General features: G+C 36.1%; 1 protein-coding gene across 4 annotated transcripts in view; it reads left to right on the top strand.

Moving 5' to 3' along the window:
- Window positions 1–27,394, top strand: part of MET (MET proto-oncogene, receptor tyrosine kinase) — a 111,732-nt gene that overhangs the window by 68,875 nt on the left and 15,463 nt on the right. For all 4 annotated transcript variants that reach the window (XM_053218178.1, XM_015067333.3, XM_053218176.1 and 1 more), the window contains 12 exons: window positions 1,888–2,048; window positions 3,860–3,962; window positions 4,073–4,209; window positions 4,902–5,063; window positions 6,102–6,201; window positions 9,767–9,985; window positions 15,642–15,788; window positions 17,602–17,758; window positions 17,961–18,101; window positions 21,277–21,507; window positions 23,437–23,517; window positions 25,114–25,295. In XM_053218178.1, coding sequence (XP_053074153.1) covers window positions 1,888–2,048; window positions 3,860–3,962; window positions 4,073–4,209; window positions 4,902–5,063; window positions 6,102–6,201; window positions 9,767–9,985; window positions 15,642–15,788; window positions 17,602–17,758; window positions 17,961–18,101; window positions 21,277–21,507; window positions 23,437–23,517; window positions 25,114–25,295 — 1,821 coding nt within the window. The remainder of the gene's footprint in view (window positions 1–1,887; window positions 2,049–3,859; window positions 3,963–4,072; window positions 4,210–4,901; window positions 5,064–6,101; window positions 6,202–9,766; window positions 9,986–15,641; window positions 15,789–17,601; window positions 17,759–17,960; window positions 18,102–21,276; window positions 21,508–23,436; window positions 23,518–25,113; window positions 25,296–27,394) is intronic.

Here is a 27,394-nt window from a genome sequence, read left to right as displayed (position 1 = left end):
TTATAATATTCATTTCTGTTTGCCTCTCTCTCTGAACAACTGTCATTGTGTTTTCTCAAGTCATCACCCATTCCATTCCAAGTGATGATGTATGTAGATGACAGAGTTCAGTTTTTACATAGAAAGGGGGGATCTGGGCAGCAGGATCAGGCCAACATCAGCCTTAGACAGCTGTTTTCTATGGGGAAGCCTCCTCCTTAAACAAGGGAAAGGCAGCTGTGTGGCTGCTTCAGGCTGAAGAGAGTCCGGAAGGGTTAGGTGTCTTGTTCTCTCCTACTGGATTTCTAACATAATAATAAATTTTTTTCTAGCAGTTCTTATTTGACTAGACATGGACGAGGTAAGTTTTCATGAAAGGCACAACTGTGTAATGGATTTTATGGGTAAAATAGCTATCATAAAAGCATTAAGCTAAGACTTTAAAGAGGTTTGGTAACAAGGGTAAGTTAAGACTTTGGTTTGCGATTATTTACTTGGGATGAATGGGAATGTTTGCAAATTTGAATTTTGCTAAAAGCCCTTCTAAATTGTGAAAGAATCACTTTTAGACTTTTACTAACTGGTCTTTAGCAAACACTTTTACTGGTTTTTGAGTTGTCTCTATGGTGGTGCTATGTTTTCCCACCATTGTACTTTTCCAGCACAATTTACAATATGTCCTCCCCAAAAGAGCATTTCCTTTCTCAATTGTCACAAAGCTGCTGAGGAGAAGCTTATTTTTAGCTTAGAAATTTGTTTTGTTTTAATAGTTTTAGCCTAAGAACAGTTGTCTTGTAGACTTCATAAGCACCTACTGCTATCTTATATCGCAGTTGCCAAAGTTTTGGTAATGAACTCATGTTTTACTTTCAACACACCAAAAGTGAGCCTGCAATAATAAAATGATGTATGTATTTAACATAGAACATGGGAGAGAAAAAAAGTCAGCTCTAGAAATGAGATGTAAAATAATGCCAAGAGAGATAATTAGAAACATTGCTACAATACAGATTACATTTGGGGCTCTCTCTAGTTTGTTTTTTTTTTTATATCTATTTCTAATAGAAATAATATATTTATTTAAAATTATATCATTTTTTAAAAGGTGGGTGTGTCAACTAACCAGCTTGTCTATAGAAAATAGTGACCATATTTAAAGGAGAAAAGAAAAATTCCAAATCAGTAATAAATGTGAATTAACAAGTATAAAGAAATAGATTCACCTATTCATTTGTTAGTGCTTGGCACATAGCAAATAATTTATAATGAATAATGGATGAGTGAATGCCAGATATATATTAAATACCATCTTTGTGTTTGGTCTTATGATAGCTGCTGGATGCAATTATGAAAACACTGGACACCAAGAGGTGTTTCTACTGTGTGAATTTCTTCTCTGGGTGGGGAGTACCATAGCACAAGACTATAGCAAACACCCAGCTGGTGCATGGAGCAAGGCACATATTGGTGCTTGGCTTCTAGGGCACATGAAGGATTTTTGATCAGAGTTTGATCTGGAGGCCCCTGAAGGAGTTATAATGAGAGTTACAAACATGTAAAAGTCTGGGCCCAAACTGTGTCTATTCCAACCTGGAAGATTACTAGATGAATTCACTTCAGAGTGACCCACAAAGACCCTTCATTTCCACCCAGGCTGAATCTGCTTTCTGTCCCATCTCTGGATCTCCTGAAAACAGCTTTTATTCATCAGCATGTTAGGTAATTTTCATATTTGTTCCAGATTCCGTGAAATTTGTGACACTTTTTCAGTTTTTTTGTTTTGTTTTGTTTTTTTAGATAGTGGCAGGATAGAAGAATTTTAGACTGAGGATATATATTTTGTTTGTTTTGCACACAAATGAAGGATAATGTCTTGAATTTTTTTTAAGTTTTCGGTTGTCCTTGTAGGTTTTCCCAACCAGTGCACCCCTGGAAGGAGGAACAATGCTCACTGTGTGTGGCTGGGACTTTGGATTCAGGAGGAATAATAAATTTGATTTAAAGAAAACTAGAGTTTTCCTTGGAAATGACAGCTGCACTTTGACCTTAAGTGAGAGCACAACAAATATGTAAGGATCTTAAAATGTTTTGCTGGGGTGTGGTTGGAAAACAGGTTGTGTTTCAGGATGAATGCTTGTAAAATTATCCCAAAAGTCCATGTCTTGAGTTAAAAAAGGGTCTTGGCCTTGTAACATCCCTAGTGGAACTGTTTTGTTTTTAATCCTATTTACTTACCAGGATTAATAAAGAAGAAAGGTGACATTACCTAGTAAAGAAAAGAAGAATCCAGCATCTGGGAGTTTTGAAACCATTTTTGTTGCATTTCTTCAGAAATTGTTTGGGTAGATTTGAAAGAACAGCACTGGCTAGGGTTGCTCCATCTTTAAAGTCTTCAAATATAGAGTCTCCAATGGCTTTTTCTATAAAAATCAGTAAACAGCTCAATATAGACCCTCTCTTCTAAATTCACTTTCTAAACCTCAGAAATGTAGTGAAGCAGCTCAGTCATATTTTTGAGAATTCTTTTCTTTCTTTCTTTCTTTCTTTCTTTCTTTCTTTCTTTCTTTCTTTCTTTCTTTTGATGCATTTAAATTTATCTTCAGTTGATATTTATTGGTACTGTAATGGAAAGGTATCTCATTTAGCCATTCCCAAATCCCAGGAGATAGCAATACCAGACCTGTTTTACAAAGGTGGGACCTGAAGTACAGAAAGGTGGAGTGTAGTTTAGCAGAGGCAATCCAGAGAATAAGAGCTTAATAGGCCCTCTAACTCAACTCTCCTGATCCAAGATACATCCTTCTTCTGCCATTTTCTACATGTACCTTCTATCAAATGTAAATCCCATAATGAACAGAGAATCCAGAAGTTTTTAGTTATCATTTGGTAATAACAATCAAACATTTCAAGTTTTATGGTTGAAACTATCCTATCAAGTGATTATTTTATACCTTGTAGAATTTCTTCCAGGGCGCAGAGGTCTAAGTCTACTCATTTACTGAAACCAAAACATCAAGTAATGTCATACTTGTTAATGGAAAAACAAATCCATTCTAGAAATCTTCCTTGTAAGTTCTTACCCCTTGCATTATATATTATAACCTGTAAAACTGAAACATAATTCATTTTTCTTCTTTGAATAGTTGTTTAACAAAAAAAATCATATTTATACTTTTTCAAGACTATAACATTATTAATTCAAAAAGAATTATATGGAGGGGCACCTAGGTGGCTCAGTTAAGCATCCAACTCTTGATTTTGGCTCAGGTCATGAGATCATGGTTTGTGAGATCACGCCAGCACAGAGACTGCTTGGGATTCTCTCTCTGCCTCTCCCCTGCTTGTGCACTCTTTCTCTCTCTCTCTCAAAATAAATAAATGTTTTATTTTATTTTATTTTTTTAATATTTAAAAACATAATTCTATGGAAAGTCTGTCACAATTTCATTATTTTTAAAATAATTTAAATACACACATGATACATGTAATTACAGAAATCTGCCTGTTGACATTCTTTAATGAAGAGATTTGGTTTATTTATTATTATCCCATTGTTTCATATGCTGTTGAAATATTTATCTTAAGAATACCAAACATTATGCCTACAATTTTAGAGGATTACACTTAGATTATTATGAATTTTTCAGTTGGTGAGGTCTGCACAGATGAGATTTAACTGTTGCTGTTTTGTCTGTGTGAAGTGTAATAGTACAGAACTAGAAATATACAATTTATAGCCCTAATGCTTACCACAAAACTCTACTTGCTATTCAGAGTATCCAGCTCATCATAATTTAGAACTAATGTTCCTTCATATAAAACAGCCAAACCAGAAAAAGCCTTTGGATTTGCAACATATTAAACTTTGGGTTTTTTTCAGGTTGAAATGCACAGTTGGTCCTGTAGTGAATGAGCATTTCAATATATCCATAATTATTTCAAATGGGCGAGGGACAGCACAATACAGTACATTTTCCTATGTGGTAAGTCTAAGCACTACAGTTCTCATGAACTAGGATATTTGGTACCAAATTTGTTTAGTTATAAAGTCAACAAGTTACTTTGTTTTGTTTTGTTTTTATTTCCCATCCAGGATCCTGTAATAACAAGTATTTTTCCAAGTTACGGTCCTAAGACCGGTGGCACCTTGCTTACTTTAACTGGAAAGTACCTTAACAGTGGGAATTCTAGACACATTTCAATTGGTGGAAAAACGTGTACTTTAAAAAGGTGTTGTGAATTTACTTTTTGTTGTATCAGTTAAGTAGGATTAGTATCTGTACCTAACAAATCAAGAAGAGATTGTTTTGTTTTGGTTTTTTTTGTGGAGGAAAATCAAGATGCATATTATTTACTCCCATACTGACAAAATTTCTTTTCCCATATCCATCTACCTTTTTGCTGACTTTTTTACCCTTCCATTATGTTTATTAATTCCACTTTTAAGTTTCATCTTCCCATCTACCTTCTCTACTGTTACATTACATCTTAGTATCCTAGCTATGCTGTGAGCTGTGAGATTCTGGTAATTGACAGTAAATTAAAATAAACATTTCCATCAATATTTACAATTAGATTAAATCACTTTGGGGAGGTGAGAAACATGGGGGAGATTGGGTTTAGAAAGAAGTTATGTTTCTGATTCTTAGAGGTGAAAGAGCTCAGTTTAATCAAGTACCAAAAAGATACTTTAAAAATTGCTTAAAATCCCAAATGTTCTGAAGTCAAAGATGGCTTGTCTATAACAAGGCTGAGTTTGGGATCCAGTCAAATGTAAATAGACTGCATTAGAAAGAACTTTTTTCTAGACACATCTGGAAATTCTCATTTAGGAGCCATTGAGTGATATACTTTTGTGCATATAATTCTACAATATGTATATCTAATAGCTAAGGTCAATTTTCTTAATTTTTTTTGTTCAGTGTGTCAGATAGTATTCTCGAATGTTATACCCCAGCTCAAACCATTCCAACTGAGTTTCCTATTAAATTGAAAATTGACTTAGCCAACCGAGAGATGAACAGTTTCAGTTACCAGGAAGACCCCATTGTCTATGCAATTCATCCAACCAAATCTTTTATTAGGTAAGTAAAAGCTTCTGATGGGTGTAAGAAAATAATGAACATATGGATGATTTGTCTGTCAAATAGTCAAGAGGAACTGCAGTTTTATCTCTGGCTTTGATGCGGTTGCATTTCTTTTAAAGGCTGCCTTTCCAATTCAGGAGTGAAAACTACATTCAGGTTCTGAGTACAATTTAATTTTATCATTGCTAGGTTCATGCCAAGAAACATTTTATCCTACTCTATTACATTTTAAATGGATTTCAGTGAAATAGTTCAATGCGGCACCATAGTATTTATGTGCTTATATACATGTCAATTCTGTACTAACTTCAGTGCCCAAAAGTAGAATTACCTTTTTTCCTTCCATTCTTCAATGTTTTTTTGCTCTGCCTACTTTAGATATAGCTTTTCCCTACACTAGATTACCTTTGAATCAGTATCTCGTTGGATCCAGTTCAGTCTGCCTTGTTTCCATTAATTCTGCCAGTCTAACACAATAAAGTTCGTTTTTCTTTGATTTATTTTTAAGAGAGAGAAAAAATATTTCTTTTGCATACTTTGTGGCTAAAAAGAAGAATGCATTTCTTCAACTGATGAAATAGGAATTTTTAAAAATATTTTCAAGTTAAATAAGTTGTTTCTAAAGAAGAGTTACCACTGAACCTCTATTTGACTTTGGTTCTGACTATATCTTGCAATCACTACATGTGATTTAATTTAACTTATTTCTTAAAATATTTGGTAGAGAAAGAACCTCTCCTTATTGCTGTGTTTATTTTATTTATTTATTTATTTATTTATTTATTTATTTATTTATTTATTTATTTATTTATTTTGAGAAAGAGTGTGAGTGCTTACATGTAAGCAGAGGAAGGGCAGAGAGAAAAAAAGAGAATCTTGAGAGGTTCCACACTCTCAAGTGTGGATCCCAACACGGGGCTTGATCTCACGAACCATGATATCACAACCTGAGCTGAAACCAAGAGTTGGAATGCTTAACTGACTGAGCTACCCAGGTACCCCTCAATATTGCTGTTTTTCTACTTTATTTTTCAGTGGTGGGAGCACCATAACAGCTGTTGGGAAAAACCTGAATTCAGTTAGTGTGCTAAGGATGGTAATAAGTGTACATGAAACAAGAAGGAACTTTACAGTGGTAAGTCCTTTGAGTGATGGTTGTACTTAAAGCTGTGCATCTCTTCCTTTACCACTGGTTTTCAGTGTGCAGAGGACATTTGGGTTTTGCTTCTGATTGCTAGTTCCCTTCCTTGCAGCACAGGTCAAATAGTATATTTTATTCAACAACTAAAATTATCTTGTCTCAGCCTAACATTGTAAAATGCACATATACATACAAAATGCTTAGACACAAATGATGAGTACCAACTTGAGGCAGTGTTTTTAAAGATAGTACAGATGGAAACTACGTCATTCCCTGTCTTAGTTCAGGCTGCTATAATAAAAACCCCATAGACTGGGTGGCTTAAACAACAAACATTTATTTCTCGCAGTTCCAAAGGCTGGAAAATCCAAGATCAAGGTGTCTGGTAAGGGCACTGTTTCTGATTTGCAGAAGACCATCTTCTCATTGTATCCTCACATGGCAGAGAGTGAAAGAGGAAGCAAGCTCTCTGTGTCTCTTCTTATAAGGGCGCTAACTCCTTCATAAGAACTCCACTAATTACCTTCCCGCGGCCCCATCTCCAACTACCATCATGCTGAGGATTAGGATTACAACATGTGAATTTGGGAGGGGCATAAACAGTCCATAGAATTCCTCTATCTCCCCCTTTTTTTAATGCAGCAGAGGACATTACCCCTATTATCCCTTTTGCTGTAATCTTGCAGCAGCATCCTTGTCTAAGTGGCAGGCACACGTATGTATGTTCTTACATCCCAGTGTAAGAACGGTGTTCTTACTGTTCTTCTTGTCCCTTTGTTAGCATGTTATCAAGTAATGAGAAGGACCATTAGACTGATGTCCTAGACCGTTTGTTGCTTGGTATTTCTCCACCTTCCCTCCTTTTATTTGCAAGGTCAGTCAAAATTTAACTGAATGCCTCCTTCACAGTGACCTATTTTGTGGTCTAACAATTTATATAGATCATATTAAAGTGGCAGTTTTCATTTAGACTTTAGGAAGGTTGGAGTTATTTACAAAGATTTCATATTTTTGTTGACATTTTTCTCTAATGTCAGATACCATAATCTAGTTGGACTTGTGCACTCAACTAAAAATGAAAGTTCTAAGTGCCCTCTCTCAAGCAGGGTCTTGATTGGGCAGGTGATAGATTGAATTATAGCACTTTCTTTTCTATTCACCATCCAATATTTCTTGAAGACTAAGGCCACAGTGTTCTTTAATTACAAAAACCAATTTGGGGCTAAAAATGTCAAGCCAAATCACCAAACAATAGGGTCACCTCCAATGAGATTTTTCTTGACCTTCTCAATCAGCCACATTGCATCACCTCTGAAGAGTATTATTAGATTTTTATCATATTCCTGAGAGATTGTACTCCAGGGAGTCACCGTATGAAGTAGAGAGCTTTAAAACCAATCCCCACACATGGCCACAAACAAAGTTAGAATACCACTGCTATTAATTTAAGGAACATCACTTCTTCACAGCCAAACAGAACAATTTTTCATTAACCAAATAAGAATACCCTTTTTTGGTGTTGGCATGGGACTCTTTAGAAATCTGAGAAATGATTAGCAATATCTAATTTATGGTGAGCCTAGGTTATTAAAATAATGGCTAAATTTCCTCCTCCCTCACCAGCATTATGATGACATGTAGAAAACCTTTTGGCTTTATTCATTCATTTGTAATCAACTTTTTAATTTATTTAAAAATCTCCTAGGCATGAGACATAAGAGTTCCATAACCCAAGGAAGATTCAAATAATGGTAGAAGATAAAAATCTTATCTCTACATATCTGAAAATATAAACTTCTATTGTTTTAGCCACAAACATATTAGCACAATAGAACTCTGCATTAGAATTGGACAAGAATGAAGAATTCTACTTGACTGTTGTTTATTGAGAACTACTTCATAAAGAAATGTGTGTTCTTCTGTGTTCCTTGGTGCTTATAGAATTTGAAGCTGAGCGTGATGAATTGAACCCATTTATTATTTAACAAATAAAAACTCTTGGCCAGGTCTGATTTCAGTATACTGATCTAGCCATGATAATTTTTAAGTTCAACACACTCTAATCTTTTAAAATAAAAATACTAACCACCTCCTTAACAAAATTAATATTAATACACATTATATCCCAGAAGCCAGCAGTTTATTATATAGTTTTCAAATTTCTTGTTGTTAATAGAGAATTATTGTACTGGCAGTAACACTGTTTATTTCCATTTTTCAAGACGATAGGAATAAATAGCTTTTGGCATTATAATATGAATTTGATATAAAACTAACATTTTATTTCTATTATATCTATGTATCTGTTTTCTTTATCTGCTTACAGCATACATTTTAAAATGTAGGATAATTTTTTTTCATTATTTTTAAAAGAAAATATCAAATGCTAAATTTTGCTTGTGCTTTTTATGTATATCCTGAGTCCTTTTTCTATTGTGGGCATAAGTAATTGTTTTATCTCCAACTCTACTTATCAAAGAAAAGGAAATCTAAGGATGTTGTTGCTTGTTTGTCTTTTCCTTGGGGAAAAAATACAACCATTTAACCTCAAATGTGCCACTTTGTGTTGCTGGTTTAGTCTAAGCACAATCAAGAGGAAACCACATTTTCCAAACTTCCATAAATCAGAATTCCAAAGGGGAAGATTTGAAATGAGAGATGAAAGCACATGAAATAATAATAGCAGAGACTTTGTAAAATAGTGTAGGAAAAAATCTACCAATATAGAATACATATAGAGAGAGAGCAAGAAGCCATATTGCATGGGAATTAAGTCAGTGAAGTTGAGCCAGTGACCTAGGACTTATGTTCCCACTTTGCCCCTCAGAGTTGTGTGACCTCGTCTAATGACACTAGCTCAAAAGCTTAGTTTCTTCATCTTGTAAACTGTGGGTAATCATAGCACCTCTCAGAACCGTGAGAATTAAATGAGACCTGCCTGTAAAGTATTTTGCATAGAACCTGACACTCAGAAATTGAGGCTTAAAACACATCAACAGATGACCCGACTACATAGCTAATTATGATGTCAGCAGTATGGTGCTTGGTAGTTGACGACAACATACTTTATACCATGTAGTATCACACACTTTAATTTCAATTCTTACTTCAGAAAACTGAGTCTCCTAGCAAGGGCTTTGCCCTGATTCTCATTGCTTATTTTAAAGGTCTGATGTGAATCAAGGACTTCTCACCACACAAAGTCCAGCTCTCACTGTCCCCTAGCTGTTTCATAAATGAAGAGGCAGTCCCTTCAGGTGACTGTCTTGTCATCTTAAGGAAAATAAAAGTGACAGAGGGAGAGCCAGCTTCAGATCCATATAGCTTATTCAAGGCAAATGAAGTTCTGCATTCCTTTAAAGACGGTGTTATTTGGATAATATTGCATCTATCATACTTTCCGAAATGTGTTCTTTAACATTAGGAAGTTAAATGCGGATTTTTTTTTTCAAAAATTACATATTTTCAATTGATTGTCTAAAACAATGAAATGTGGAAGTTGCTATTGATGTTGTTTGGCTGTATTCTGTCTACAGTGGATAATTGTGTCTTACTATAGGCATGTCACCATCGCTCTAATTCAGAGATAATCTGCTGTACAACTCCTTCACTGCAACAGCTGAATCTGCAACTCCCTCTGAAAACCAAAGCCTTTTTCATGTTAGATGGGATCCATTCCAAATACTTTGATCTCATTTATGTACATAATCCTGTGTTTAAGCCTTTTGAAAAGCCAGTGATGATCTCAATAGGCAATGAAAATGTACTGGAAATTAAGGTAAGAAATGCTTAAAGATATTCTCTTAAATCATCAGCTTGAACTTAATTGACTTCATAGCTATATGAATAGAATTTTTGTACTAGGTCATTATCTTATACTACATCAGCAAATATCTAAACTCTGAAAAACAAATCTTTTTGGCATTAAGACTAAAAGGTAAGTGTAATCGTGGACTGCTTTTTAATGAAGCATTTAAAAATTGTTTCTTGTGTGTGTATTAAAAAGTAGCAAATGTGGGACACGATCTGTTAAATAGGCTGCCTGTAATGCATTATCTTGCTGATGTTATACATTTCCCTGGACACTTAAATGTGCTCATTATAATATAAAAGGTAAGAGCTATGAAAGTAAATGCATCAATTGTAGTTCTGTAGTTCCTTAGAATACTGGGAATTTTGTATCTGGGTATGGTCCTCTTTAAACTGATTCCTAAATGAGCTGGATTTCCTGTACCTTAGGAATATATTAGCCTCCAAATGTAATTTAATTGGAGAATAACAGATCGTTGTTTCTAACCCAGCCTGTTGCAGCAAAGAACACTAAAGCCCAGAGAGTTTAAGTGGTTTGACAGGTGATGGAACAGTAGCAAAACAAAGACTAGAGTACAGCCCTCTTACATCACTTCAATCATTTTTACTTCAAGTAGTAAGTAATAAAATGGGCAAAATGATCAAGACTTTATCAATAGCCCCAGTCACATTTATCCTTCAACATATTGTTTTAGACATTCAGACTTTTTTCCCCTGAAAGATAGCCTGAATGCAAATATGAACAAACACAAAGTAATAGGATAGTTCTTGCTTACATGTAATGTAAGTTACTATAGATCATCTCACCCAAGTAATAATGTATTTCTACCAAAATTTTTCTGCTTTTTCAAAAAGATTTTATCCACAGCCAAATTCATGCGCACGTTCATAGTCATGTAAGTTTACTAACCTTGAATTGTGTTTTATACAATAATTAAGCAAGCCCAGCATGAAATTAAATGCAAGCCTGCTTCAGTGAACAGCATGTTTACCACAGCAAAGTTCTTTCATCTGCTTCTTTAATTAGTTTTAGAGAAGGAGAAAGAGCTTTTATCACTTCTTTTTTTTTCAATAAAACTAATCTAGTGTGACCTTTTGCTTTCAACAATTACTGTGTTTGCCATTTGAAAGATTCCATTTGGTTTTTCTTGATGAAAACAAAGGTTTATTTGCAAATGTTTTTACACCCAGATAAAGACTATTTTTCTGTTCCTGTATCTCTGATGGAAGGATTAGAGATAAATGGTTCTTTATCTGCCCTTCCAAGCATGGTCCTATATGGAAGAGAAAACTTATTTTTCTGTAAATTAAATACCCATTATTCAATGTCCTACAAAATTGTTGGACCTAGAAAAACATGATTTGACATCATCCTCAGCCTTTCAATGCTATTCCCAACATGGCCCAAGGGATCTCTGCAAATAGACGCAAAACACTTTCTTTTTTTGCTTACATACAGAATGATTCTTTTCTCTAACAAGTGTATAACATCTGTCATGTCACAGAATGGTAGTCTGGGGAGAGAAGGGGTGGTTAGAAGGGATTATTTAGGTATCATCATTCAGTCTTCTTCCATACTCCATTTTCCTTATATATAAGAGGAAATCTAAGATGGAAGATTTGTGTGACAGCTGTTTAACCCTTTATCAGTTTCTCAAGTTAATCACATTATACCTCTGTCTCTCTTGGGACAGAAACAAAGGAAAGCAAAGCATGAGAAAAGAAAGAAAAGGCCCTTCTGGACATGCAGTAGACTGTTTTTATCAAAAGAAAGGATGGCATTTTATTTCATGTTGTGTTTGTCCAATTACCATTCAAAACGTAAGTGTAAAGTAGATTCATATTCCATCAGTGAAAGCTATGGAGAGAATTATGTGTTTAGAGAGAGATTTGCTCCTTATTGCCAGGGAGAGTTCATGTTCCTCAAGCAGCCATACATACAAGAATTCCTTGCTAAAAAGAGATTGTGATAGTCTCCAGCCCTACTTGTGGGAACTGCCTCAGTCAGCAGCTGGCCAAATGAGTACACCATGACCAAGAGGGTCAGCCAAGTGTGGATCAATAGAATGTAAGAGAGACCAAGGATCAGTCACTCCTAAGAATGAACCAGAAATCCCATCGATGTGGGAAGTAGTTTAGGGCCAAGGTTTCAAGTTAGCCAGGACCAGTTGTGGACAGTGATCATCAAAAGTAGACCTGTCTCCTTTGGAATACATACCAGGGCACAACATTTATGTCAACAGTAACTCACAAATTTAGTGAAAGATTAGTTAATACATTACTTTGACATATATTATTTCATTTCAGAGTCACATAGACCTGTGAGGTTTAGAGGTCCAGTGACGATTATCCCCATTTATAGATAAGTAAACATAGGTTTAGAAGATTAGGTGATTTGTTGTGGGCCACCTAAGGAGCAAATAGCAGAACTAGGATTCACACTCAAGTCTCTTGATTTCAAATTTCATCTTTCCACTAGATTTCAGTGCTTTTCACATCAACTTTCATTTAATGTATACCAACATACCTTTCATAATAGCGAAACTATTATATGGTTTGTAGATATCTATACAGTTCCTAAGATGAAATAACCCTAGACTCTTCAAACAGAATTGATTTTTTACGTATTTGTGAAGAAATTCTATATTTTCCCTAATTATCTTATTATACGACTTTTTGTGCAAAAGTATATTTTATGGAAAGTCGAGAAGCGCAGTATGTAATGCTGGAACAAAGTCTGTCTGACACTGACCTGAGGATTTATGTTATTTTGGAGCATATTGATATATATGGCCATAGGGATGCTTCAGAAGTCCAGTCTGGAGAAGCCAGCTAAAACAGGAAAAGGAGGACAGGAAGATCAGAGGTTTTACAGTGCCCCAACTAGCTAATGAAGAAACCATTTTAATTTTGGTTCGTGCAGCTTTCCCCAAATGACCAGGAACCTTCTTCTGCAAATGTCTGTTAACATCCTCTGGAACTCAGTTTTTAAGCCTCTATCAAGGTTCTTTGGCCTCGTCCCTAAGCTGAGGGACTCCTATCCTCTGGATGAAGGAGGGATGAAATCTCCCCCTTCCTACCCCTATCTCCCCCAGTTCACTGATTTTCTCTTGCCAAGCTTCCTGGACCATTGCCTCTCGGGGCCCAGCCTGCACCTCACTGCTTTAGCTGTCTTTCCTAGACTCAATCTTGTGGCCACCTGGATGTGTGAAATCTTGTAAGATCCCTCCTGCTACAATGCTATTTTTCAAATTTTACATACTGCTGCTCCCATCTGTTGTGTTCTGTAACCAGCTCAGACATGGATCCCGAGGCCTGAATCCTAGATGGAAACACTGTGTCACACCTGGCCAGAGTTGAAGAGGAAAGGAATAAGGAACATCCTAATATAACACATTAGGAGTAATTACTTTTCACTTTAGGAATGTATTTATTTTAACATTACAGTGAAAAGAAAAACTTCTTGTTTATCTTTATATTCTCAGTAACTGGACATGTGTCTAACACACAGCAGATGATAGGTAGAATTTGTATCAAATGGAATTGATTTGCTTCATAACCTAGTCCCTTCTTGAACCTTAGATCTCAATATGTAAAGCTAGAATGACAATAACACCTACCTCAGTGGGGCTGTCTTTACAAGATAAAATGAGATAATTATAATTCTAAATTGTTCTATGTGTATAGGGAATTAAAAACCAGAAAGTTTTTTCCTGTGCTGCTTTATTTAAAAGAATATATTACCATTTTAATGACTGAAGACCTGGGCCAAATTTATAAATATGTTCTTCTATTTCATAATAGTTAATATTAAATAATAAAAAGCAAATAATAAAAGTTCCAAACATATGCATTTTTCCCATAACTCCATAAAGCTATGTTTATTTTAAATGACAAAAAGTACCCTATACCTTTTTTTTTTCTGACTTGGGCCCATCTGCATATAGTAGTGGACTGCCAGTATCACTTTTCTTGGATTATAGACTTTTAAAACAATTGCACATACAAAGCTGATAATAATTACTTGTATGTCACTATTTATTGTATGTTCCTTACTAGGCACAAATGGAAAGGGGTTCAGTGTTTAGCTGAATGGTCTGTTTTTGTTTTAGAGAAACCTTTATGCAACATCCAAGGAGAGCCTGTGCCTAAAAGGAGCATTTGGAGTTCAAATGTAGTGTGTTCATCCCTTCCCCCAGCCTTCATTATTATCTAAGCAAGCAAGACACATTTTAGTCATTCCCTCATAAATCAAGCCCTTCAGCTCTTTAATCTCTTTTCTTTGTCATTCCCTGAATTCCCTCCAATATGTGAGTGAGTGCCTTACCCCTCCTCAGACCTAACCAACAAGTTGTCATTTGAAGCCCCAAAGTGACCTGTTAGATTTATGTGCTTTTATGTTGAATTGCCCTGTGTGGCTGACCTGGTTCAATGGCATACACGCACTGCCTCTAGAAATATCTAGAAAATAGAAGCATACAGTTTGTCTCTATCCCATTTTATCTTAGAATTCAGATTTATGTTAGAAAAAAGTATTTCCTTCCATCTTCTTTTCACAGAATGATTTCTGACCTACCAATCTATTGAGATCCATGTAAGACAATGTACATAAAAGCAGTTTGCCAAGTATTAAAGATCACATAAAACAAAGTAGCAGCACTGTAGTTATTACTGGCTGCTGTTTGTCCATGTTTTGATATATCTCCTTTTTCACTTTTTAATAAATAACTGCACTTATTAAGTCTTGATATGAGAAGTTGTACCTATGTTTTCACTTCTTTTCCAAGGCTAACAATTGGTTTCTTCAACAAAATGTTGGTATTTTTTAAATGCTTTCAGTTAACTAAATATGTCAAGTTTCATATTTTTTTTAAATCCCCATGTAACTAGAATTGGTCAGAATAATGTAATCATGCTCTCAAATCATAATGAGGGTCATACAGCATCTCACAGGACATTCTGTAAAAATGAATTTATGTATAAGATTCAGCTGTGAAGAAAGGATGAAAAGAAACCACCCAACTCAAACACAAAAGGAATATATTAACATAGATCAATTAAATCAGAATCTCTGGAGATGGGACCCAGGCATCAGTTATTTTGTAAAGCTCTCAATGTGATTCTAAAAGTGAAGCCAAGGTTCAGTGTCACTCCATGAGGCAGTGTTAGCACAACTGAATCTCTAAATTACCTCCTTTATGCCAACCATTGATACCCACTAGACTTTAATAAGGTAAATTTGGTTGGAAAGGTGTGAAGAATCTCTCCTTTGCTCTAAAATCCAATTTGATGGGAAAGCTGTAGGGGCTCAGTTCCTAGGGCATGTGACTCTTGATCTCAGGGTTGTAAGTTTGAGGCCCACATTGGGTGTAGAGATTACTTAAAAATAAAATCTTAAAAAACAAAACAAAACAAAAAGACTATAATGCTTTGAATCCTAATTAGTGCCCCAAAATGGTCATGCTTTCTTGCAACTATCCAATTCCCATGAAAAGGAATATCATAAAATTATGTGCCTTGGCAAACAACATGGCCTGTGTTTGCAGTATATTTATGTTCTTGCACAATTGTTAGCATTCCTACCAAACTGTGAAGTGTTAACCACCTCCTTTTTTCTCTTTCAGGGAAATGATATTGACCCTGAAGCAGTTAAAGGTGAAGTGTTAAAAGTTGGAAATAAGAGCTGTGAGACTATATACTCAGATTCTGAAGCTGTTTTATGCAAGGTCCCCAATGACCTGCTGAAATTGAACAACGAGCTAAATATAGAGGTGGGATTCCTGAATTCCTCTCATGATGTAAATAAAAATGCCAGTATAATTATGTCACTTGCATGCTTAAAAGAAATCATTAAAGCTCATTTGTGTGTTGGCTTTAGTTCATCAGCTCAGCCTTGATTCTTAGTTGTTATTTTAGAATTAGTGAGTTTTTGTTGCACTGTTTCCTTCCAAGCCTTCAGTGGGTGGATCTCAAAAGTCCTGTCTAGGGGCGCCTGGGTGGCCCAGTCAGTTAAGCATCTAACTTCGGCTCAGATCATAATCTCATGATCTGTGAGTTCGAGCCCCACATCGGGCTCTGTGCTGACAGCTCAGAGCCTGGAGCCTACTTCAGATTCTGTGTCTCCCTCTCTCTGACCCTCCCCCGTTCATGTTCTGTCTCTGTCTCAAAAATAAATAAACTTTATTTAAAAAAAAAAAAAGTCCTGCCTAGCCATAGTCCCTCTCCATCATGCCCCACTTTTGCCAAAATTTATTGTAACTCTCAGGAAGAATAAGAGCACATCCAAGAGTGCCCTACCCCCACTTCTTAGCACCAGGAAGCAAGAGCCAACATCTAGCTGTTCTCCACAGTGATCTCAAATGCATGGACAAAGTAAAATAAGAAATAAACTAACTTCTTTCACGTTGCACCATGCAGCTCACACATTTAAAGTGTACAGTTCAGTGGTTTGGGGTGTATTACATTAATTTTTAAAATTGTGGCCACATGCATGTATCATTTTAACTATTGTTTAGTGTACAACTCAGTGGCATTAATTACATTCACAACATTGTGCAACCATCACCACTGTCTAATTCCAAAACTTTTCTGTCACCCCAAACAGAAACCCTAGAACCATTAAACAGTACCATCACACTCCCTCCTCTTCCCCAGCCCCTGGTAACCTCTAATCTATTTTCTGTCTTTATGAATTTGTCTATTCTAGATATTTCATTTATAAGTGGAATCATACAGTATTTGGTCTTTTGTGGCTGGTTTATTTTATTTAGCATGTTTTCACAATTCATTCATGTTGTAGTATGTGTCAGAACGTCATTACTCTTTAAGGCTGAATATTCCATTGTATAAATATATCACATTTTGTTTATCCAAGAATGAATGATTTTTAAAGCATTCCTGAAGTCTTCTAAAAAGTTATGAAATGGTCAGAAAGTTATAAAATGGGAAAGTACAAAAAAATTAGAAAATTTAAAGCTAAATCATGATATCGGAGTTTGAAATTAAAAAGGACCATAAATCCTAAAAATCATACCATGTTAGAGCCAGAAGGATCCTCAAAGGTTTCTTCAGGGTATCAAAACTGAAATAAAAATTTATACAACTTTATTATCCCATATGATTATTTATGTCTTAAGGAGAGTCTTCTCTGCCCTCTACCCAACCCATCAGGACAGAATCAGTGTCCTGTTGTCTCTGTTTCTTACTGTTTATTCATATTTCCAGGGTATATTTCACATTATATTATCACTTACCTATGTATTTGTTTCCCTTTCTGGAATTCAGTTCCTCAAGATCAAACTCTTTTTTTATTTATTTTTTTATCCCTAATATCTAGTTATAAGTGTAAACAGCTAAGCATCATATAAGTACTTTAGGAATCAGTAGCCCCTAATTATTTGAACAGAATTATTATCTAAAACAGAATTGAGGAATATCTTATTGCTCTGAAGGTAATTATGCCACTTGTAGAACACTAATAACCAGGTGGTGCTTTGGGTCCAAGGAGACTGTGAGTCAACCTGTGTAGTATATTTTGTATTTGTCATTACTAAATTCTGACTTTTCTGTATTTGTCATTTTTAGTGGAAGCAAGCAGTTTCTTCAACCATCCTTGGAAAAGTAATAGTTCAACCAGATCAGAATTTCACAGGATTGATTGTTGGTGTTATCTCAATATCAATAATACTCTTACTATTACTTGGGGTTTTCCTGTGGCTGAAAAAGAGAAAGCAAATTAAAGGTGCATTTTTGTTGTTATTCCTATTTTCTTTAAGAGGTTACCTGAAGTATACAGTCATTACAGTTTAAAATTGCCGTAGATTCATGTGTGTTGTCGTACGTGCAATCCACAAAACCCATGAGTTCTGGTCACTGGGTCAAGGTCTACTGGGACCCATGATAGCCAAATCTTTAACAAGCTCTTTCTCTCTCTCTGTTTTAAGATCTGGGCAGTGAATTAGTTCGCTATGATGCAAGAGTACACACTCCTCATTTGGATAGGCTTGTAAGTGCCCGAAGTGTAAGCCCAACTACAGAAATGGTTTCAAATGAATCTGTAGACTACCGAGCTACTTTTCCAGAAGGTATATTTCAGTTTATCATTCTAAGAAATACCTATACGTATACCTCAGTGGGTTGTGGCATTGTTGTTTATTTTTGCTTTTCCCTTTATATTTTTATTAAAAAAAAAAGAAGCATTTACATCTTCTTTGGCCAGAGAATTAAGTTTAATTTGACATAGAATTATATGACTCTTATTTTTAAATGGACTCACTTATATATTACATTAGAGTTTGAGTCTTTAAACTTTCTTCTCACAAAAAGGTTAATTTTAAAATCATTTGAGCAAAGGTAAGTTCTTTATCAGAGTTCAATGAGAAGAAATTGTGAAGCTTTCTTTAACAACCCAGGAAGAGTTAAGATACAAACTTTTGTTTATGTAAGTGGGCACCGATGCATTTTTTTTACCTCTTAATCCTCAAACATTTAAATTATACCTCTCATATTCCTTTAAAGATTCCTTTAAAGGATTCTCAGTGAGCTATTAGTACACAGCCTTTTACCCACCAGCATTCCAGGACTTGGGTATATTCTGAGTCTTATCCAATAAAAACCTGCAATTATGCTATTTAAAAAGGAGTGGTTAGCACCATCTGCTTTGCAAAACACTAGACCTAATAATGGTAGGGTTAACTGGAGAATTTCACATTGTCTTATTTAAAATCTGGTAAAAGCAAAATGTCTGTATTGTATCTGCCTCATTATCTTTAGAAGTTACAGGACGTGAGTCAAGTACAGCACTTCCCTGGTTGAATATTTACCATTGGACAAATAAAATGAGTCACAGATGATTGAGGATACTGGAAAACTAGAAATTGCTCATCAAAACAAGTACAAGAGCACTGAGACACTTAAGATTTTAACTTTTTTAACACTCATTGCCTCTTATTTTTTGAAGCTTATACTAATTCTGTAGAGATACATACAAATATTCTTTGCCTACATGACTCCATTTGCCTTTGAAAATCCATGCCCTTAACAACATGAACAAATAAAACCCAGTTTATATCTTTGAAATTTATATCTATTAGTATTTTATATTCATACTTAATAGCTCTAATCTGAGATCATTAAAATTCACAAGTAATTAAAAAAAAACGTGTTTAATCTTCCTTCAACCTCTTTCATCATTACCAAAAGGCTTGTCTTTCATCCTCTTTCTAAAATTGAACCTGAACCTTCAAGATGTGAAAAAGTAAAATAGACAAAAGAAGTTCATCCAGAAAGAAGAATGAGGAAATGCACAGCCAGCACCTAATGAATAGGCAGCTACACAGCTTTTCTATATATATCTAGTGGAGACAGCCTCCTCATCAGTCTTTCATGCAGACCTAGAATTCTCGGTGGCATTACAGCAGAATCACACATTGATGGTTTAAATTGGTTTTTGAACAATTTCTATTGCTCAAAAACCAGAGGTTTTCTATACCAGAGGACTTTTTTCCTGTATCTTACCAAGGATTTCCCCCAGTCTCTGCACCCTTGAGAATTTAGAACTCTGATCTCCAGATGCAAAGGTTTGAGAAGTGAAGGTGAAGGAACTGAGCTCAGAGAGGCTTGTTTGCATTACCCCTTGGGGAAGTTTTGGAGAAGCTGACTCTAGGATTAAAGAAACCAGGCACCCAAGTAGGCTCCCTTCTTCCCTCACCCATCCAACATTCCAGGTACTCACCTGATGTTCTGCATCCTTTCTTTAAGGCTGCATCTGTCTTATTTCCAGCCAGTCACTATAGCTATAGGTGGCCCCCACAGCTTTTGTAGAACCACTATGGAGATTTACTGTTTTAGCCAAATTGATAATTAACCTAACTGCATTATGGAAAATACTACAAATGCTTAAACAGGGTTAGGAATAGTCAGAGTACCATCAACTTTCTTTTTATGCCCCTCTCTCAAGTTCTAATTTTCCTGGTCATTTGCAGACAAGCTATATTATATTTTAGTGCCAACAGGGACCCTCCCAAGCCGTCTCCCATCTCCCCATGTTATATGCTAATATATTTCAGTGCCCTGCCTAGTTTATCTTCACATCAGTTGTAGATATGATGCCCTTTCCTTGACAGGTTTGAATTCCCAGTGGAAAGGGCAAAGTAACTAACTGGTGGCTTCTCTGCCCTGTTTCTCATTAAGAAATTATATTCTCAGCCCTACAAGATTCTCAGTGAGCTGTTAGTACACAGCTCTTATTTAAAAAAAGCTTCACCTTACAGTGGGGGACCTTGACTGAGACTCTTACAGAGCTTTGGTTGTAAAGATCAACAAAGAAGGAATGCTGATTCCTTTCCAAGTGCCCTCAACTAAGCAGTGGGGATGGCATACTAACCCGTTTCTAGCCTTCTGTGAACAGCAATCACATTAAATCTGCTGCCATCACCACATAGGAGAGAATTTGCCACTAATGTGAAAAGACTTCAATTCCAAAAATTTGAGTATTATATATTTCTAATCATATGTATATGTATATACAGAATGTCACCATACTATATTTTCCCTTGGCCAGGAATCCATATAGGTTTAGCAATACTAATTAATCCCATTAATAAACACTAGTCTGTCAAAGGCAAACTACTTTTGCTGCTTCCCAATCTTAAGAATATACCATATTATGGGGCACCTGGATAGTTGTGTTGGTTAAGTGTCCAACTTCGGTTCAGGTCATGATCTCGCGGTTCTTGAGTTTGAGCCCCGCTTCAGGCTCTGTGCTGACAACTCAGAGCCTGGAGCCTGCTTCAGATTCTGTGTCTCCCTCTCTCTCTCTGCCCCTTGCCCGCTCATGCTCTATCTCTCTGTCAAGAATAAACATTAAAAAAAAAAAAAATATATATATATATATATATATATATATATATAGCAAATAAAAAAATTAACCTCAAGCATGGCTTTTTGCTATATATAAAAAGAGGAAATGAAGAGGGTAAACAAGGTTTCAAAGTTAATGTCTAGTTTATTTAAACGAAAATTTATAAACATTGTTTTATAACTCTTGTATATATAAGCCAGTATCTTTTCCCACCTTATCATTTTTATTAAATCAGTTCCTTTGTCAAGGCTCTTTCTAGCCTCATTCAACAACTAAACTACCATTCCTTAAATTATAAAATTCAGAATTCATTATTGATTGAATTTGCTGCCCTTGTTGTAGTCTCCACTAAGTGAGGTTTTGCTATTGTTTTCTAGTAATTTTGCTTTGTCTTGCAGACCAGTTTCCTAACTCATCTCAGAATGGATCGTGCAGACAAGTACAGTATCCTCTGACAGACCTGTCCCCCATGCTTAATAGTGGGGACTCTGATATATCCAGTCCATTACTGCAAAATACTGTCCACATTGACCTCAGTGCTCTAAATCCAGAGCTGGTCCAGGCAGTCCAGCACGTAGTGATTGGGCCAAGTAGCCTGATTGTGCATTTCAATGAAGTCATAGGAAGAGGTAAGTATTTCCACTCAGCTTTTTGTTAAATACAGTTTTCCAGTAAGCATTTTATCTTCTCCCTTTGCAGATTAGAAGCTTAGACAATGGTGAAAGCAACTGAAAGAGCAGTGATAACAAGTACACTTGATTTCTGTTCTGCAGAAATACAGCCCTACAAATCATATCCAAGGGGATTTGCCCCTGTGCAGGGAGGCAATTTGATAATCTTGTAAACATATGAAAAATAAATCACACCCTTTCCTTACCATTATCATGATGGCCAGTATAGTTTCTTGGAAGGTGTTGTTTACTTCTTTATAAAAATCATTAAGTTTCAATATTTTTACTCATATCTTCCTCCAGTCTTTCTTTGCCCAGACAACAGTGACTAGCTCTATGAAGTCTTGGCTTATAGCAGTTTGTACACTGCTGGACAGAATCAAAAGATTGAATTTATAGCATTACCCTGATCTGAAGCAGCATATATCATCTCTACAGTGCACTCCAATTTCTTTATACAAAGATGATGAATATTTGTAATAAGCCAGCCAAAGCAGCAATAACAGTTTGCATACATAGTGTTTGAGGAATTATTTAGCAGGAAAAGAAACCAACCAGAAGCCAGGAAACGAACTGCGCTTTTCTGTTTTTTCCTAAAAAACCTATGCCGTTGATACTAAATGGCCTTTTATTCTATACGTGCGACAAGAGGTAGCAGGCATCTGTCAGCATGATGCAGAAGAAGCTGATGGGACAGTTTGCCTTACATGAACACAAGACTTTCCCATTTTCCTGTGACCTCATCCATACCTTCCTCTGTCACACATTCCAGGTTTTAGTCCTTAGAGTGCTCCCTCTTCCTAACAGCAGCTTCACTATCAGCAACCCTGTTTTACATCAGAGTAATATTTAGTTCTATTACTGGCCTATAAATTCCAGAAGTTGCACCAGTTTTAGAGTATGCGGTCTCACCAATTACGTTCTATTTCTATTCATTATAAAATTAGAATTTTTAATTTTTATTAGTAAAGGTGCTAAACTAGCAATTATTTCTCTTAGGAAGTAGTAACCATTAATGATTCTATAAATATTAACTATTATTTATTTATACATTTTCCCAGTAGAATTTGAGCCCTCAAGAGCATAGGTTTTATTTTATTCATCTTCACTTTACGAGAGGGTAAGCTAATGCCTGACACTCACACACTAGGAACTCAGGGAATCTTGGCTGGGTGGATGAATTAATTAATTAGGGCCTTCCACAGCTATCAGACGTTTGGCACCTCTGGGGAAAATTACTGCCACTGGATGAAAGGCTACCATTGGAAAGTGATGTGGCTAAACCCAGAGAGAACTAGATGAAATGACTCAGAGTGAATTTGCTTCATTTGGGCAGTTGCCTTTCAGTTTCTGCCAACCTGGATTACGTATTAACCAGTGACTAATGGGGGAAATCTTTATTCTATAATGCTCATCTTATTCCTAATGGTAACATTTTTATTTCAGTTTAGCTTACTGGAATATAGGGAACTGATTTTGTTGCATTTCTTCATGTGATAAAACTTTCTTTTCATATTTAAAAGATAGTATTTGATCCTTAAAAGCAATACATTTCTTTTATGAGGTAGATGTTACTCCTCTGTTCAGTGGTTCCACTGTAGTTGAATATTTTGCTTTACTAGCTTTTAATAAGAGTTATAGAACCTAGCTTTTTTTTTTTTTACCATGTATTAAATAATCATATAGCTTGTATCTTAGAGTGAAGTACATTATATCTACATGTTTTAACAGACACATGTAGTGGTGCTATTAATTAAAAGTGTAAGAAACAATGCACTTTTTTGCCATGTGGAAAAAAGAAGGAAATGAAGATCACAAAGGGCTTCACAAGTGATGCTGCATAGTTACAAGTAATACAACACTAACCAAATTCCCTCTTTCATGTAGGACATTTTGGGTGTGTGTACCATGGGACTTTATTGGACAGCGATGACAAGAAGATTCACTGTGCTGTGAAATCCTTGAATAGTAAGTGATACTTTAACAGCGGAGTCACCTCCATGGTTTGCTAACTATTAAATAGTTCATAATAAAATGTTGATTTCGACCTTCTCTTGTGGAAAAATCAGCCCCTGCCGGAATTAGGGATCTAATCCTGAAAATTTGTTTGGTCTAAATTCTTTTTGAAATATTTCCTCAGAAATTATTTCTCAGAGCCCTCATACATAAGAGTATAGGAGCAGTGAGGTTCTTGGATTAACTGAGTGTCATGTAGCTGTGTTTGCCTTATAATATTTGTTTTACGGAAACTATTGGAAGCATGTTGGCACATACGGTAATAATGACTCATTTTACCCAGAGGAATTATTATAATTATTTTTTAACCACAACTTTCATTAAAAAGATTTAAAAATGAAATAAGACCAACAGTAGAAAAATATGCTGGCAGAAAATTGTAAGTGTGGCAATATCTCATTTATCTGCATGAGGTATTCTACAAAAATGAACTTCCTAAACAAGTGATACTTACCCCCTTTTAAATGCTAGAATTTTAAAAAAAATTTAGATGTTATTGAGAAAATGTTTTTAAGTGGAATGTATACTCTGTTCAAGAGACAAAGAAGCTTCTAGACATTAAGATTATTGATGACCTGGAGACGCAAGGAAGGCATAAATTACTCTCTTGTACAACCCAATGTACCCCTCATACTAAGAGTTTTCCTGGCTTCACCTTTGCCGAGAGGTTTCACATGTCAAGTCAGTGTGATTGCCTTTTTGACCTATATTTCTAAATTCCTAAATTAAAGGGACAGTTTATATGAAACCTAACTACAAACTGTAATGGATTAAGTATGATTGTCAATAATATCTGCCTCACAAGACAGCACACTGCTCATTGTACTCAGAACATTCCTAACAGCAAGAAATCTTTCTCTGTCTCTGGTGTTCATTAATCTCTATTCTATCCACATGGACTCATCTCAGAATGCATTACATTGTAAAAGAATATCATCACTGACACAGATACTAGTCAGATTAATAAATCAAAGGTCATTAACCTTTCATCAGTGCCAAGTAGTGTCGGACCCTCAGGATCTCTCTCTGGAAATGAATAGAAACTGTTACACCAGAAAAAGTCTACTTAGAAACCATATGACAACGATTGGTCTTCAAACGCTCCTAGTCCAGGGATCAGAAAACTCTGGCCCCGTGACTGTTTTTATATATAATTGTCTGCGGCTGTTTTTGCACTACAATGGCAGAGTTGAGTATTTGTAGCAGAGACCATATGGCCCACAAAGCGAAAAAATATTTACTATCTGGCCCTTTAGAGTAGTTTGCCAACCTCAGCCCTAGACAGTCACCACAGAAATAGATTGGTCTGCTTCCCTTTCCTTTTTCTGTATGAGACAAACTGATTGCTAGAGTTTGGGGGTGACTTGAAGGCCCACTGCAGGGTGACATCATTTATTCAAACGTATTATTAAAAAACAGTCTGAGGATGAGGTGTCAGGACAGGATTTAGCCCTGTGGTTTTACATTCCATAACTCTCCCTATCTGAACTCAACCGAGTATTTATTGGTCCATAATGAAGTTAATGTCTCCACTGCTGGATTTCTCAGGAATCACTGACATAGGTGAAGTTTCCCAGTTTCTGACTGAGGGAATCATCATGAAAGATTTTAGTCATCCAAATGTTCTCTCACTCTTGGGAATCTGCCTTCGAAGTGAGGGGTCTCCACTGGTGGTCCTCCCATATATGAAACATGGAGATCTTCGAAATTTCATCAGAAACGAGACTCATGTAAGTATATTACCAAGGTTATTAACTGGTAAACTAGCTATAAGCCAACGAGTTTTTCAAAATGTTGCTGTTTTGAAAATTTTTAAAAGCTTTCAAAGAAGCACATGTAAAATGTTTACGCTATATAGCTGAATGCAGCTATATAGAGGCTAATTCACTTGTACCTCAAAATCCCCTATCCTGGTGGGAAGATAATGGTACCTAGAAGGATTTCCCAGGGGCAATGATTCTTACCTGTCCTGCAAGCTGCCTTGATCTACCATCCCTCTGATAGGCACAATTAATTATTTTTGAGTGCCTACTAATTGCCAAAAACAGAAAGCACAAGAGACAGAGGCAGAATGAGCCTCAGCCCACATGGGATTTTAACTCTAGAAGGAAAAACACAGAAGAACTAATTACAAATGAATCCCTTAGTATTCTTCAACCTTCACCCACTGTCCTAATTCAGGACCTTTGTATTTGCTGTTCCATCTGCCTGGAACACTTTCCCCAAGATAGCCACATATGTGGCTTCTCATGTCACTTCTCATCAGCTTCAGCTTTTTGCCCTAATGTCATCTTCAAAATGAGGCTTTCCTGGCCTAAGTAATTGACCCACCTCACCCCCATGCCTCCTGTCTGTTGTCTCCTATCCGCTGCTTTATTTTTCTCCATCATACTTACCATCATCTGATACAGTAGGCCTAAGCAGTGTGCTACTGTGGCCATGAGCCATATGTAAAATGTGGCTAGTAAGTGTGCTGTAAATCCCAGGTTTTGAATATTTAGTATAAAAACAGAAAGGTAAAATATCTCATAATTGTTTATATCGATTACATGTTGAAATGATATTTCTTGAGTTGAGAAATATATTATGAAAACCAATTTTACCTGTTTCTTTCTACTTTTTTATTGTGACTATTAGAACATGATTGTATGTATGGTTTGCATTGTATTTCTATTGAACAGTGCTACACTGAACAATAAGCAAATACATAATAGCTATATAACACATGTATATATGGATGTGCACACACACACCATTAGAATGCAAGCTCATGACAGTAGGGATTTCTGTGTATTTTGTTTATTGCTTTAGACTTAGCTCCTAAAGTGTGTTCAGCACATAGGCCTTCAGTCATATTTGCTGGATGAATGAGCTCAGGATTACAAAAGAGGTTCTTAGGTTCTTGCAAGTGAGAGTTTTCTTAGTGACATTTATGCCTAAAGGGTGAGCAAGTAAGTGGTCAGGCAGGAGGGAAGTGGAAGGAGTCCTCGGAACTGAAGGCACAGGTGATCTCAGGCTTCTTCTTGGCTCCTGCATCCAGGCCTCTGGGAGTAAATGGAGTAACTTTACTCTTGATCAAAAACAAGACACATGGGGTCAGGTTCTCAAAAGAAATAAGCTCTAGGATAGGAAAGAAATATTTTGTGTTCAACCAAAAGAATGAAATACTCCCTAGCTGTGAATATTTGCAGATAAGGTGAATTTACCTTACAAAGTGAAAGCTGCCCCGACAGATCCCACTTTTCTAATTTAACTTGTCATTGTCCTGGTGAGTTCATCTGACTAGACATGCTGGCTTCTCTAGAATAGTATTCCCCCAGCATTCAAGCATGGTAGAGATTTCCTATTATCCAGTACCAGGGCCTGTTTTTATGGTCCCAGGATACTATATTACAACCACTAACAGATACATTCTAAAAAGAAGCCTAAAACACAAGAAACTGGCCTCTCCACATGTTGTGTGCATTAAGGGGGCTGCAGCCCTCCTTGCAGGGCCCCTAGTAGCTGCCTCTTGAGCCCACAACCCCCACGTGGCTGCTGAAGAAGAGATACCCTGTTCCTGAAGGCCAAGTACCAGCAGGGCTACCAGCCACAATGTTATCTGTGCTATTTCAGATATGTTTTTTGTGGTTTTTTTAAGTTTATTTATTTTGAGGGCAGGAGGCAGAGAGAAGGAGAATCCCAAGAAGGGATTGTCAGCACAGAGCCTGATGCGGGGCTCAAACTCACAAATTGTGAGATCATGACCTAAGCCAAAACCAAGATCTGGACACTTAACTGACTGAGCCACCCAGGCGCCCCTCAGATATAGTTTTTATAGTTAGTTACT

This window comes from Acinonyx jubatus, chromosome A2 (genome assembly GCF_027475565.1).
Source record: "Acinonyx jubatus isolate Ajub_Pintada_27869175 chromosome A2, VMU_Ajub_asm_v1.0, whole genome shotgun sequence".
NCBI lineage: Eukaryota > Metazoa > Chordata > Mammalia > Carnivora > Felidae > Acinonyx > Acinonyx jubatus.
The sequence above is the reverse complement of the archived record's forward strand: the minus strand, read 5'-3'. Positions and strand labels throughout refer to the sequence as shown.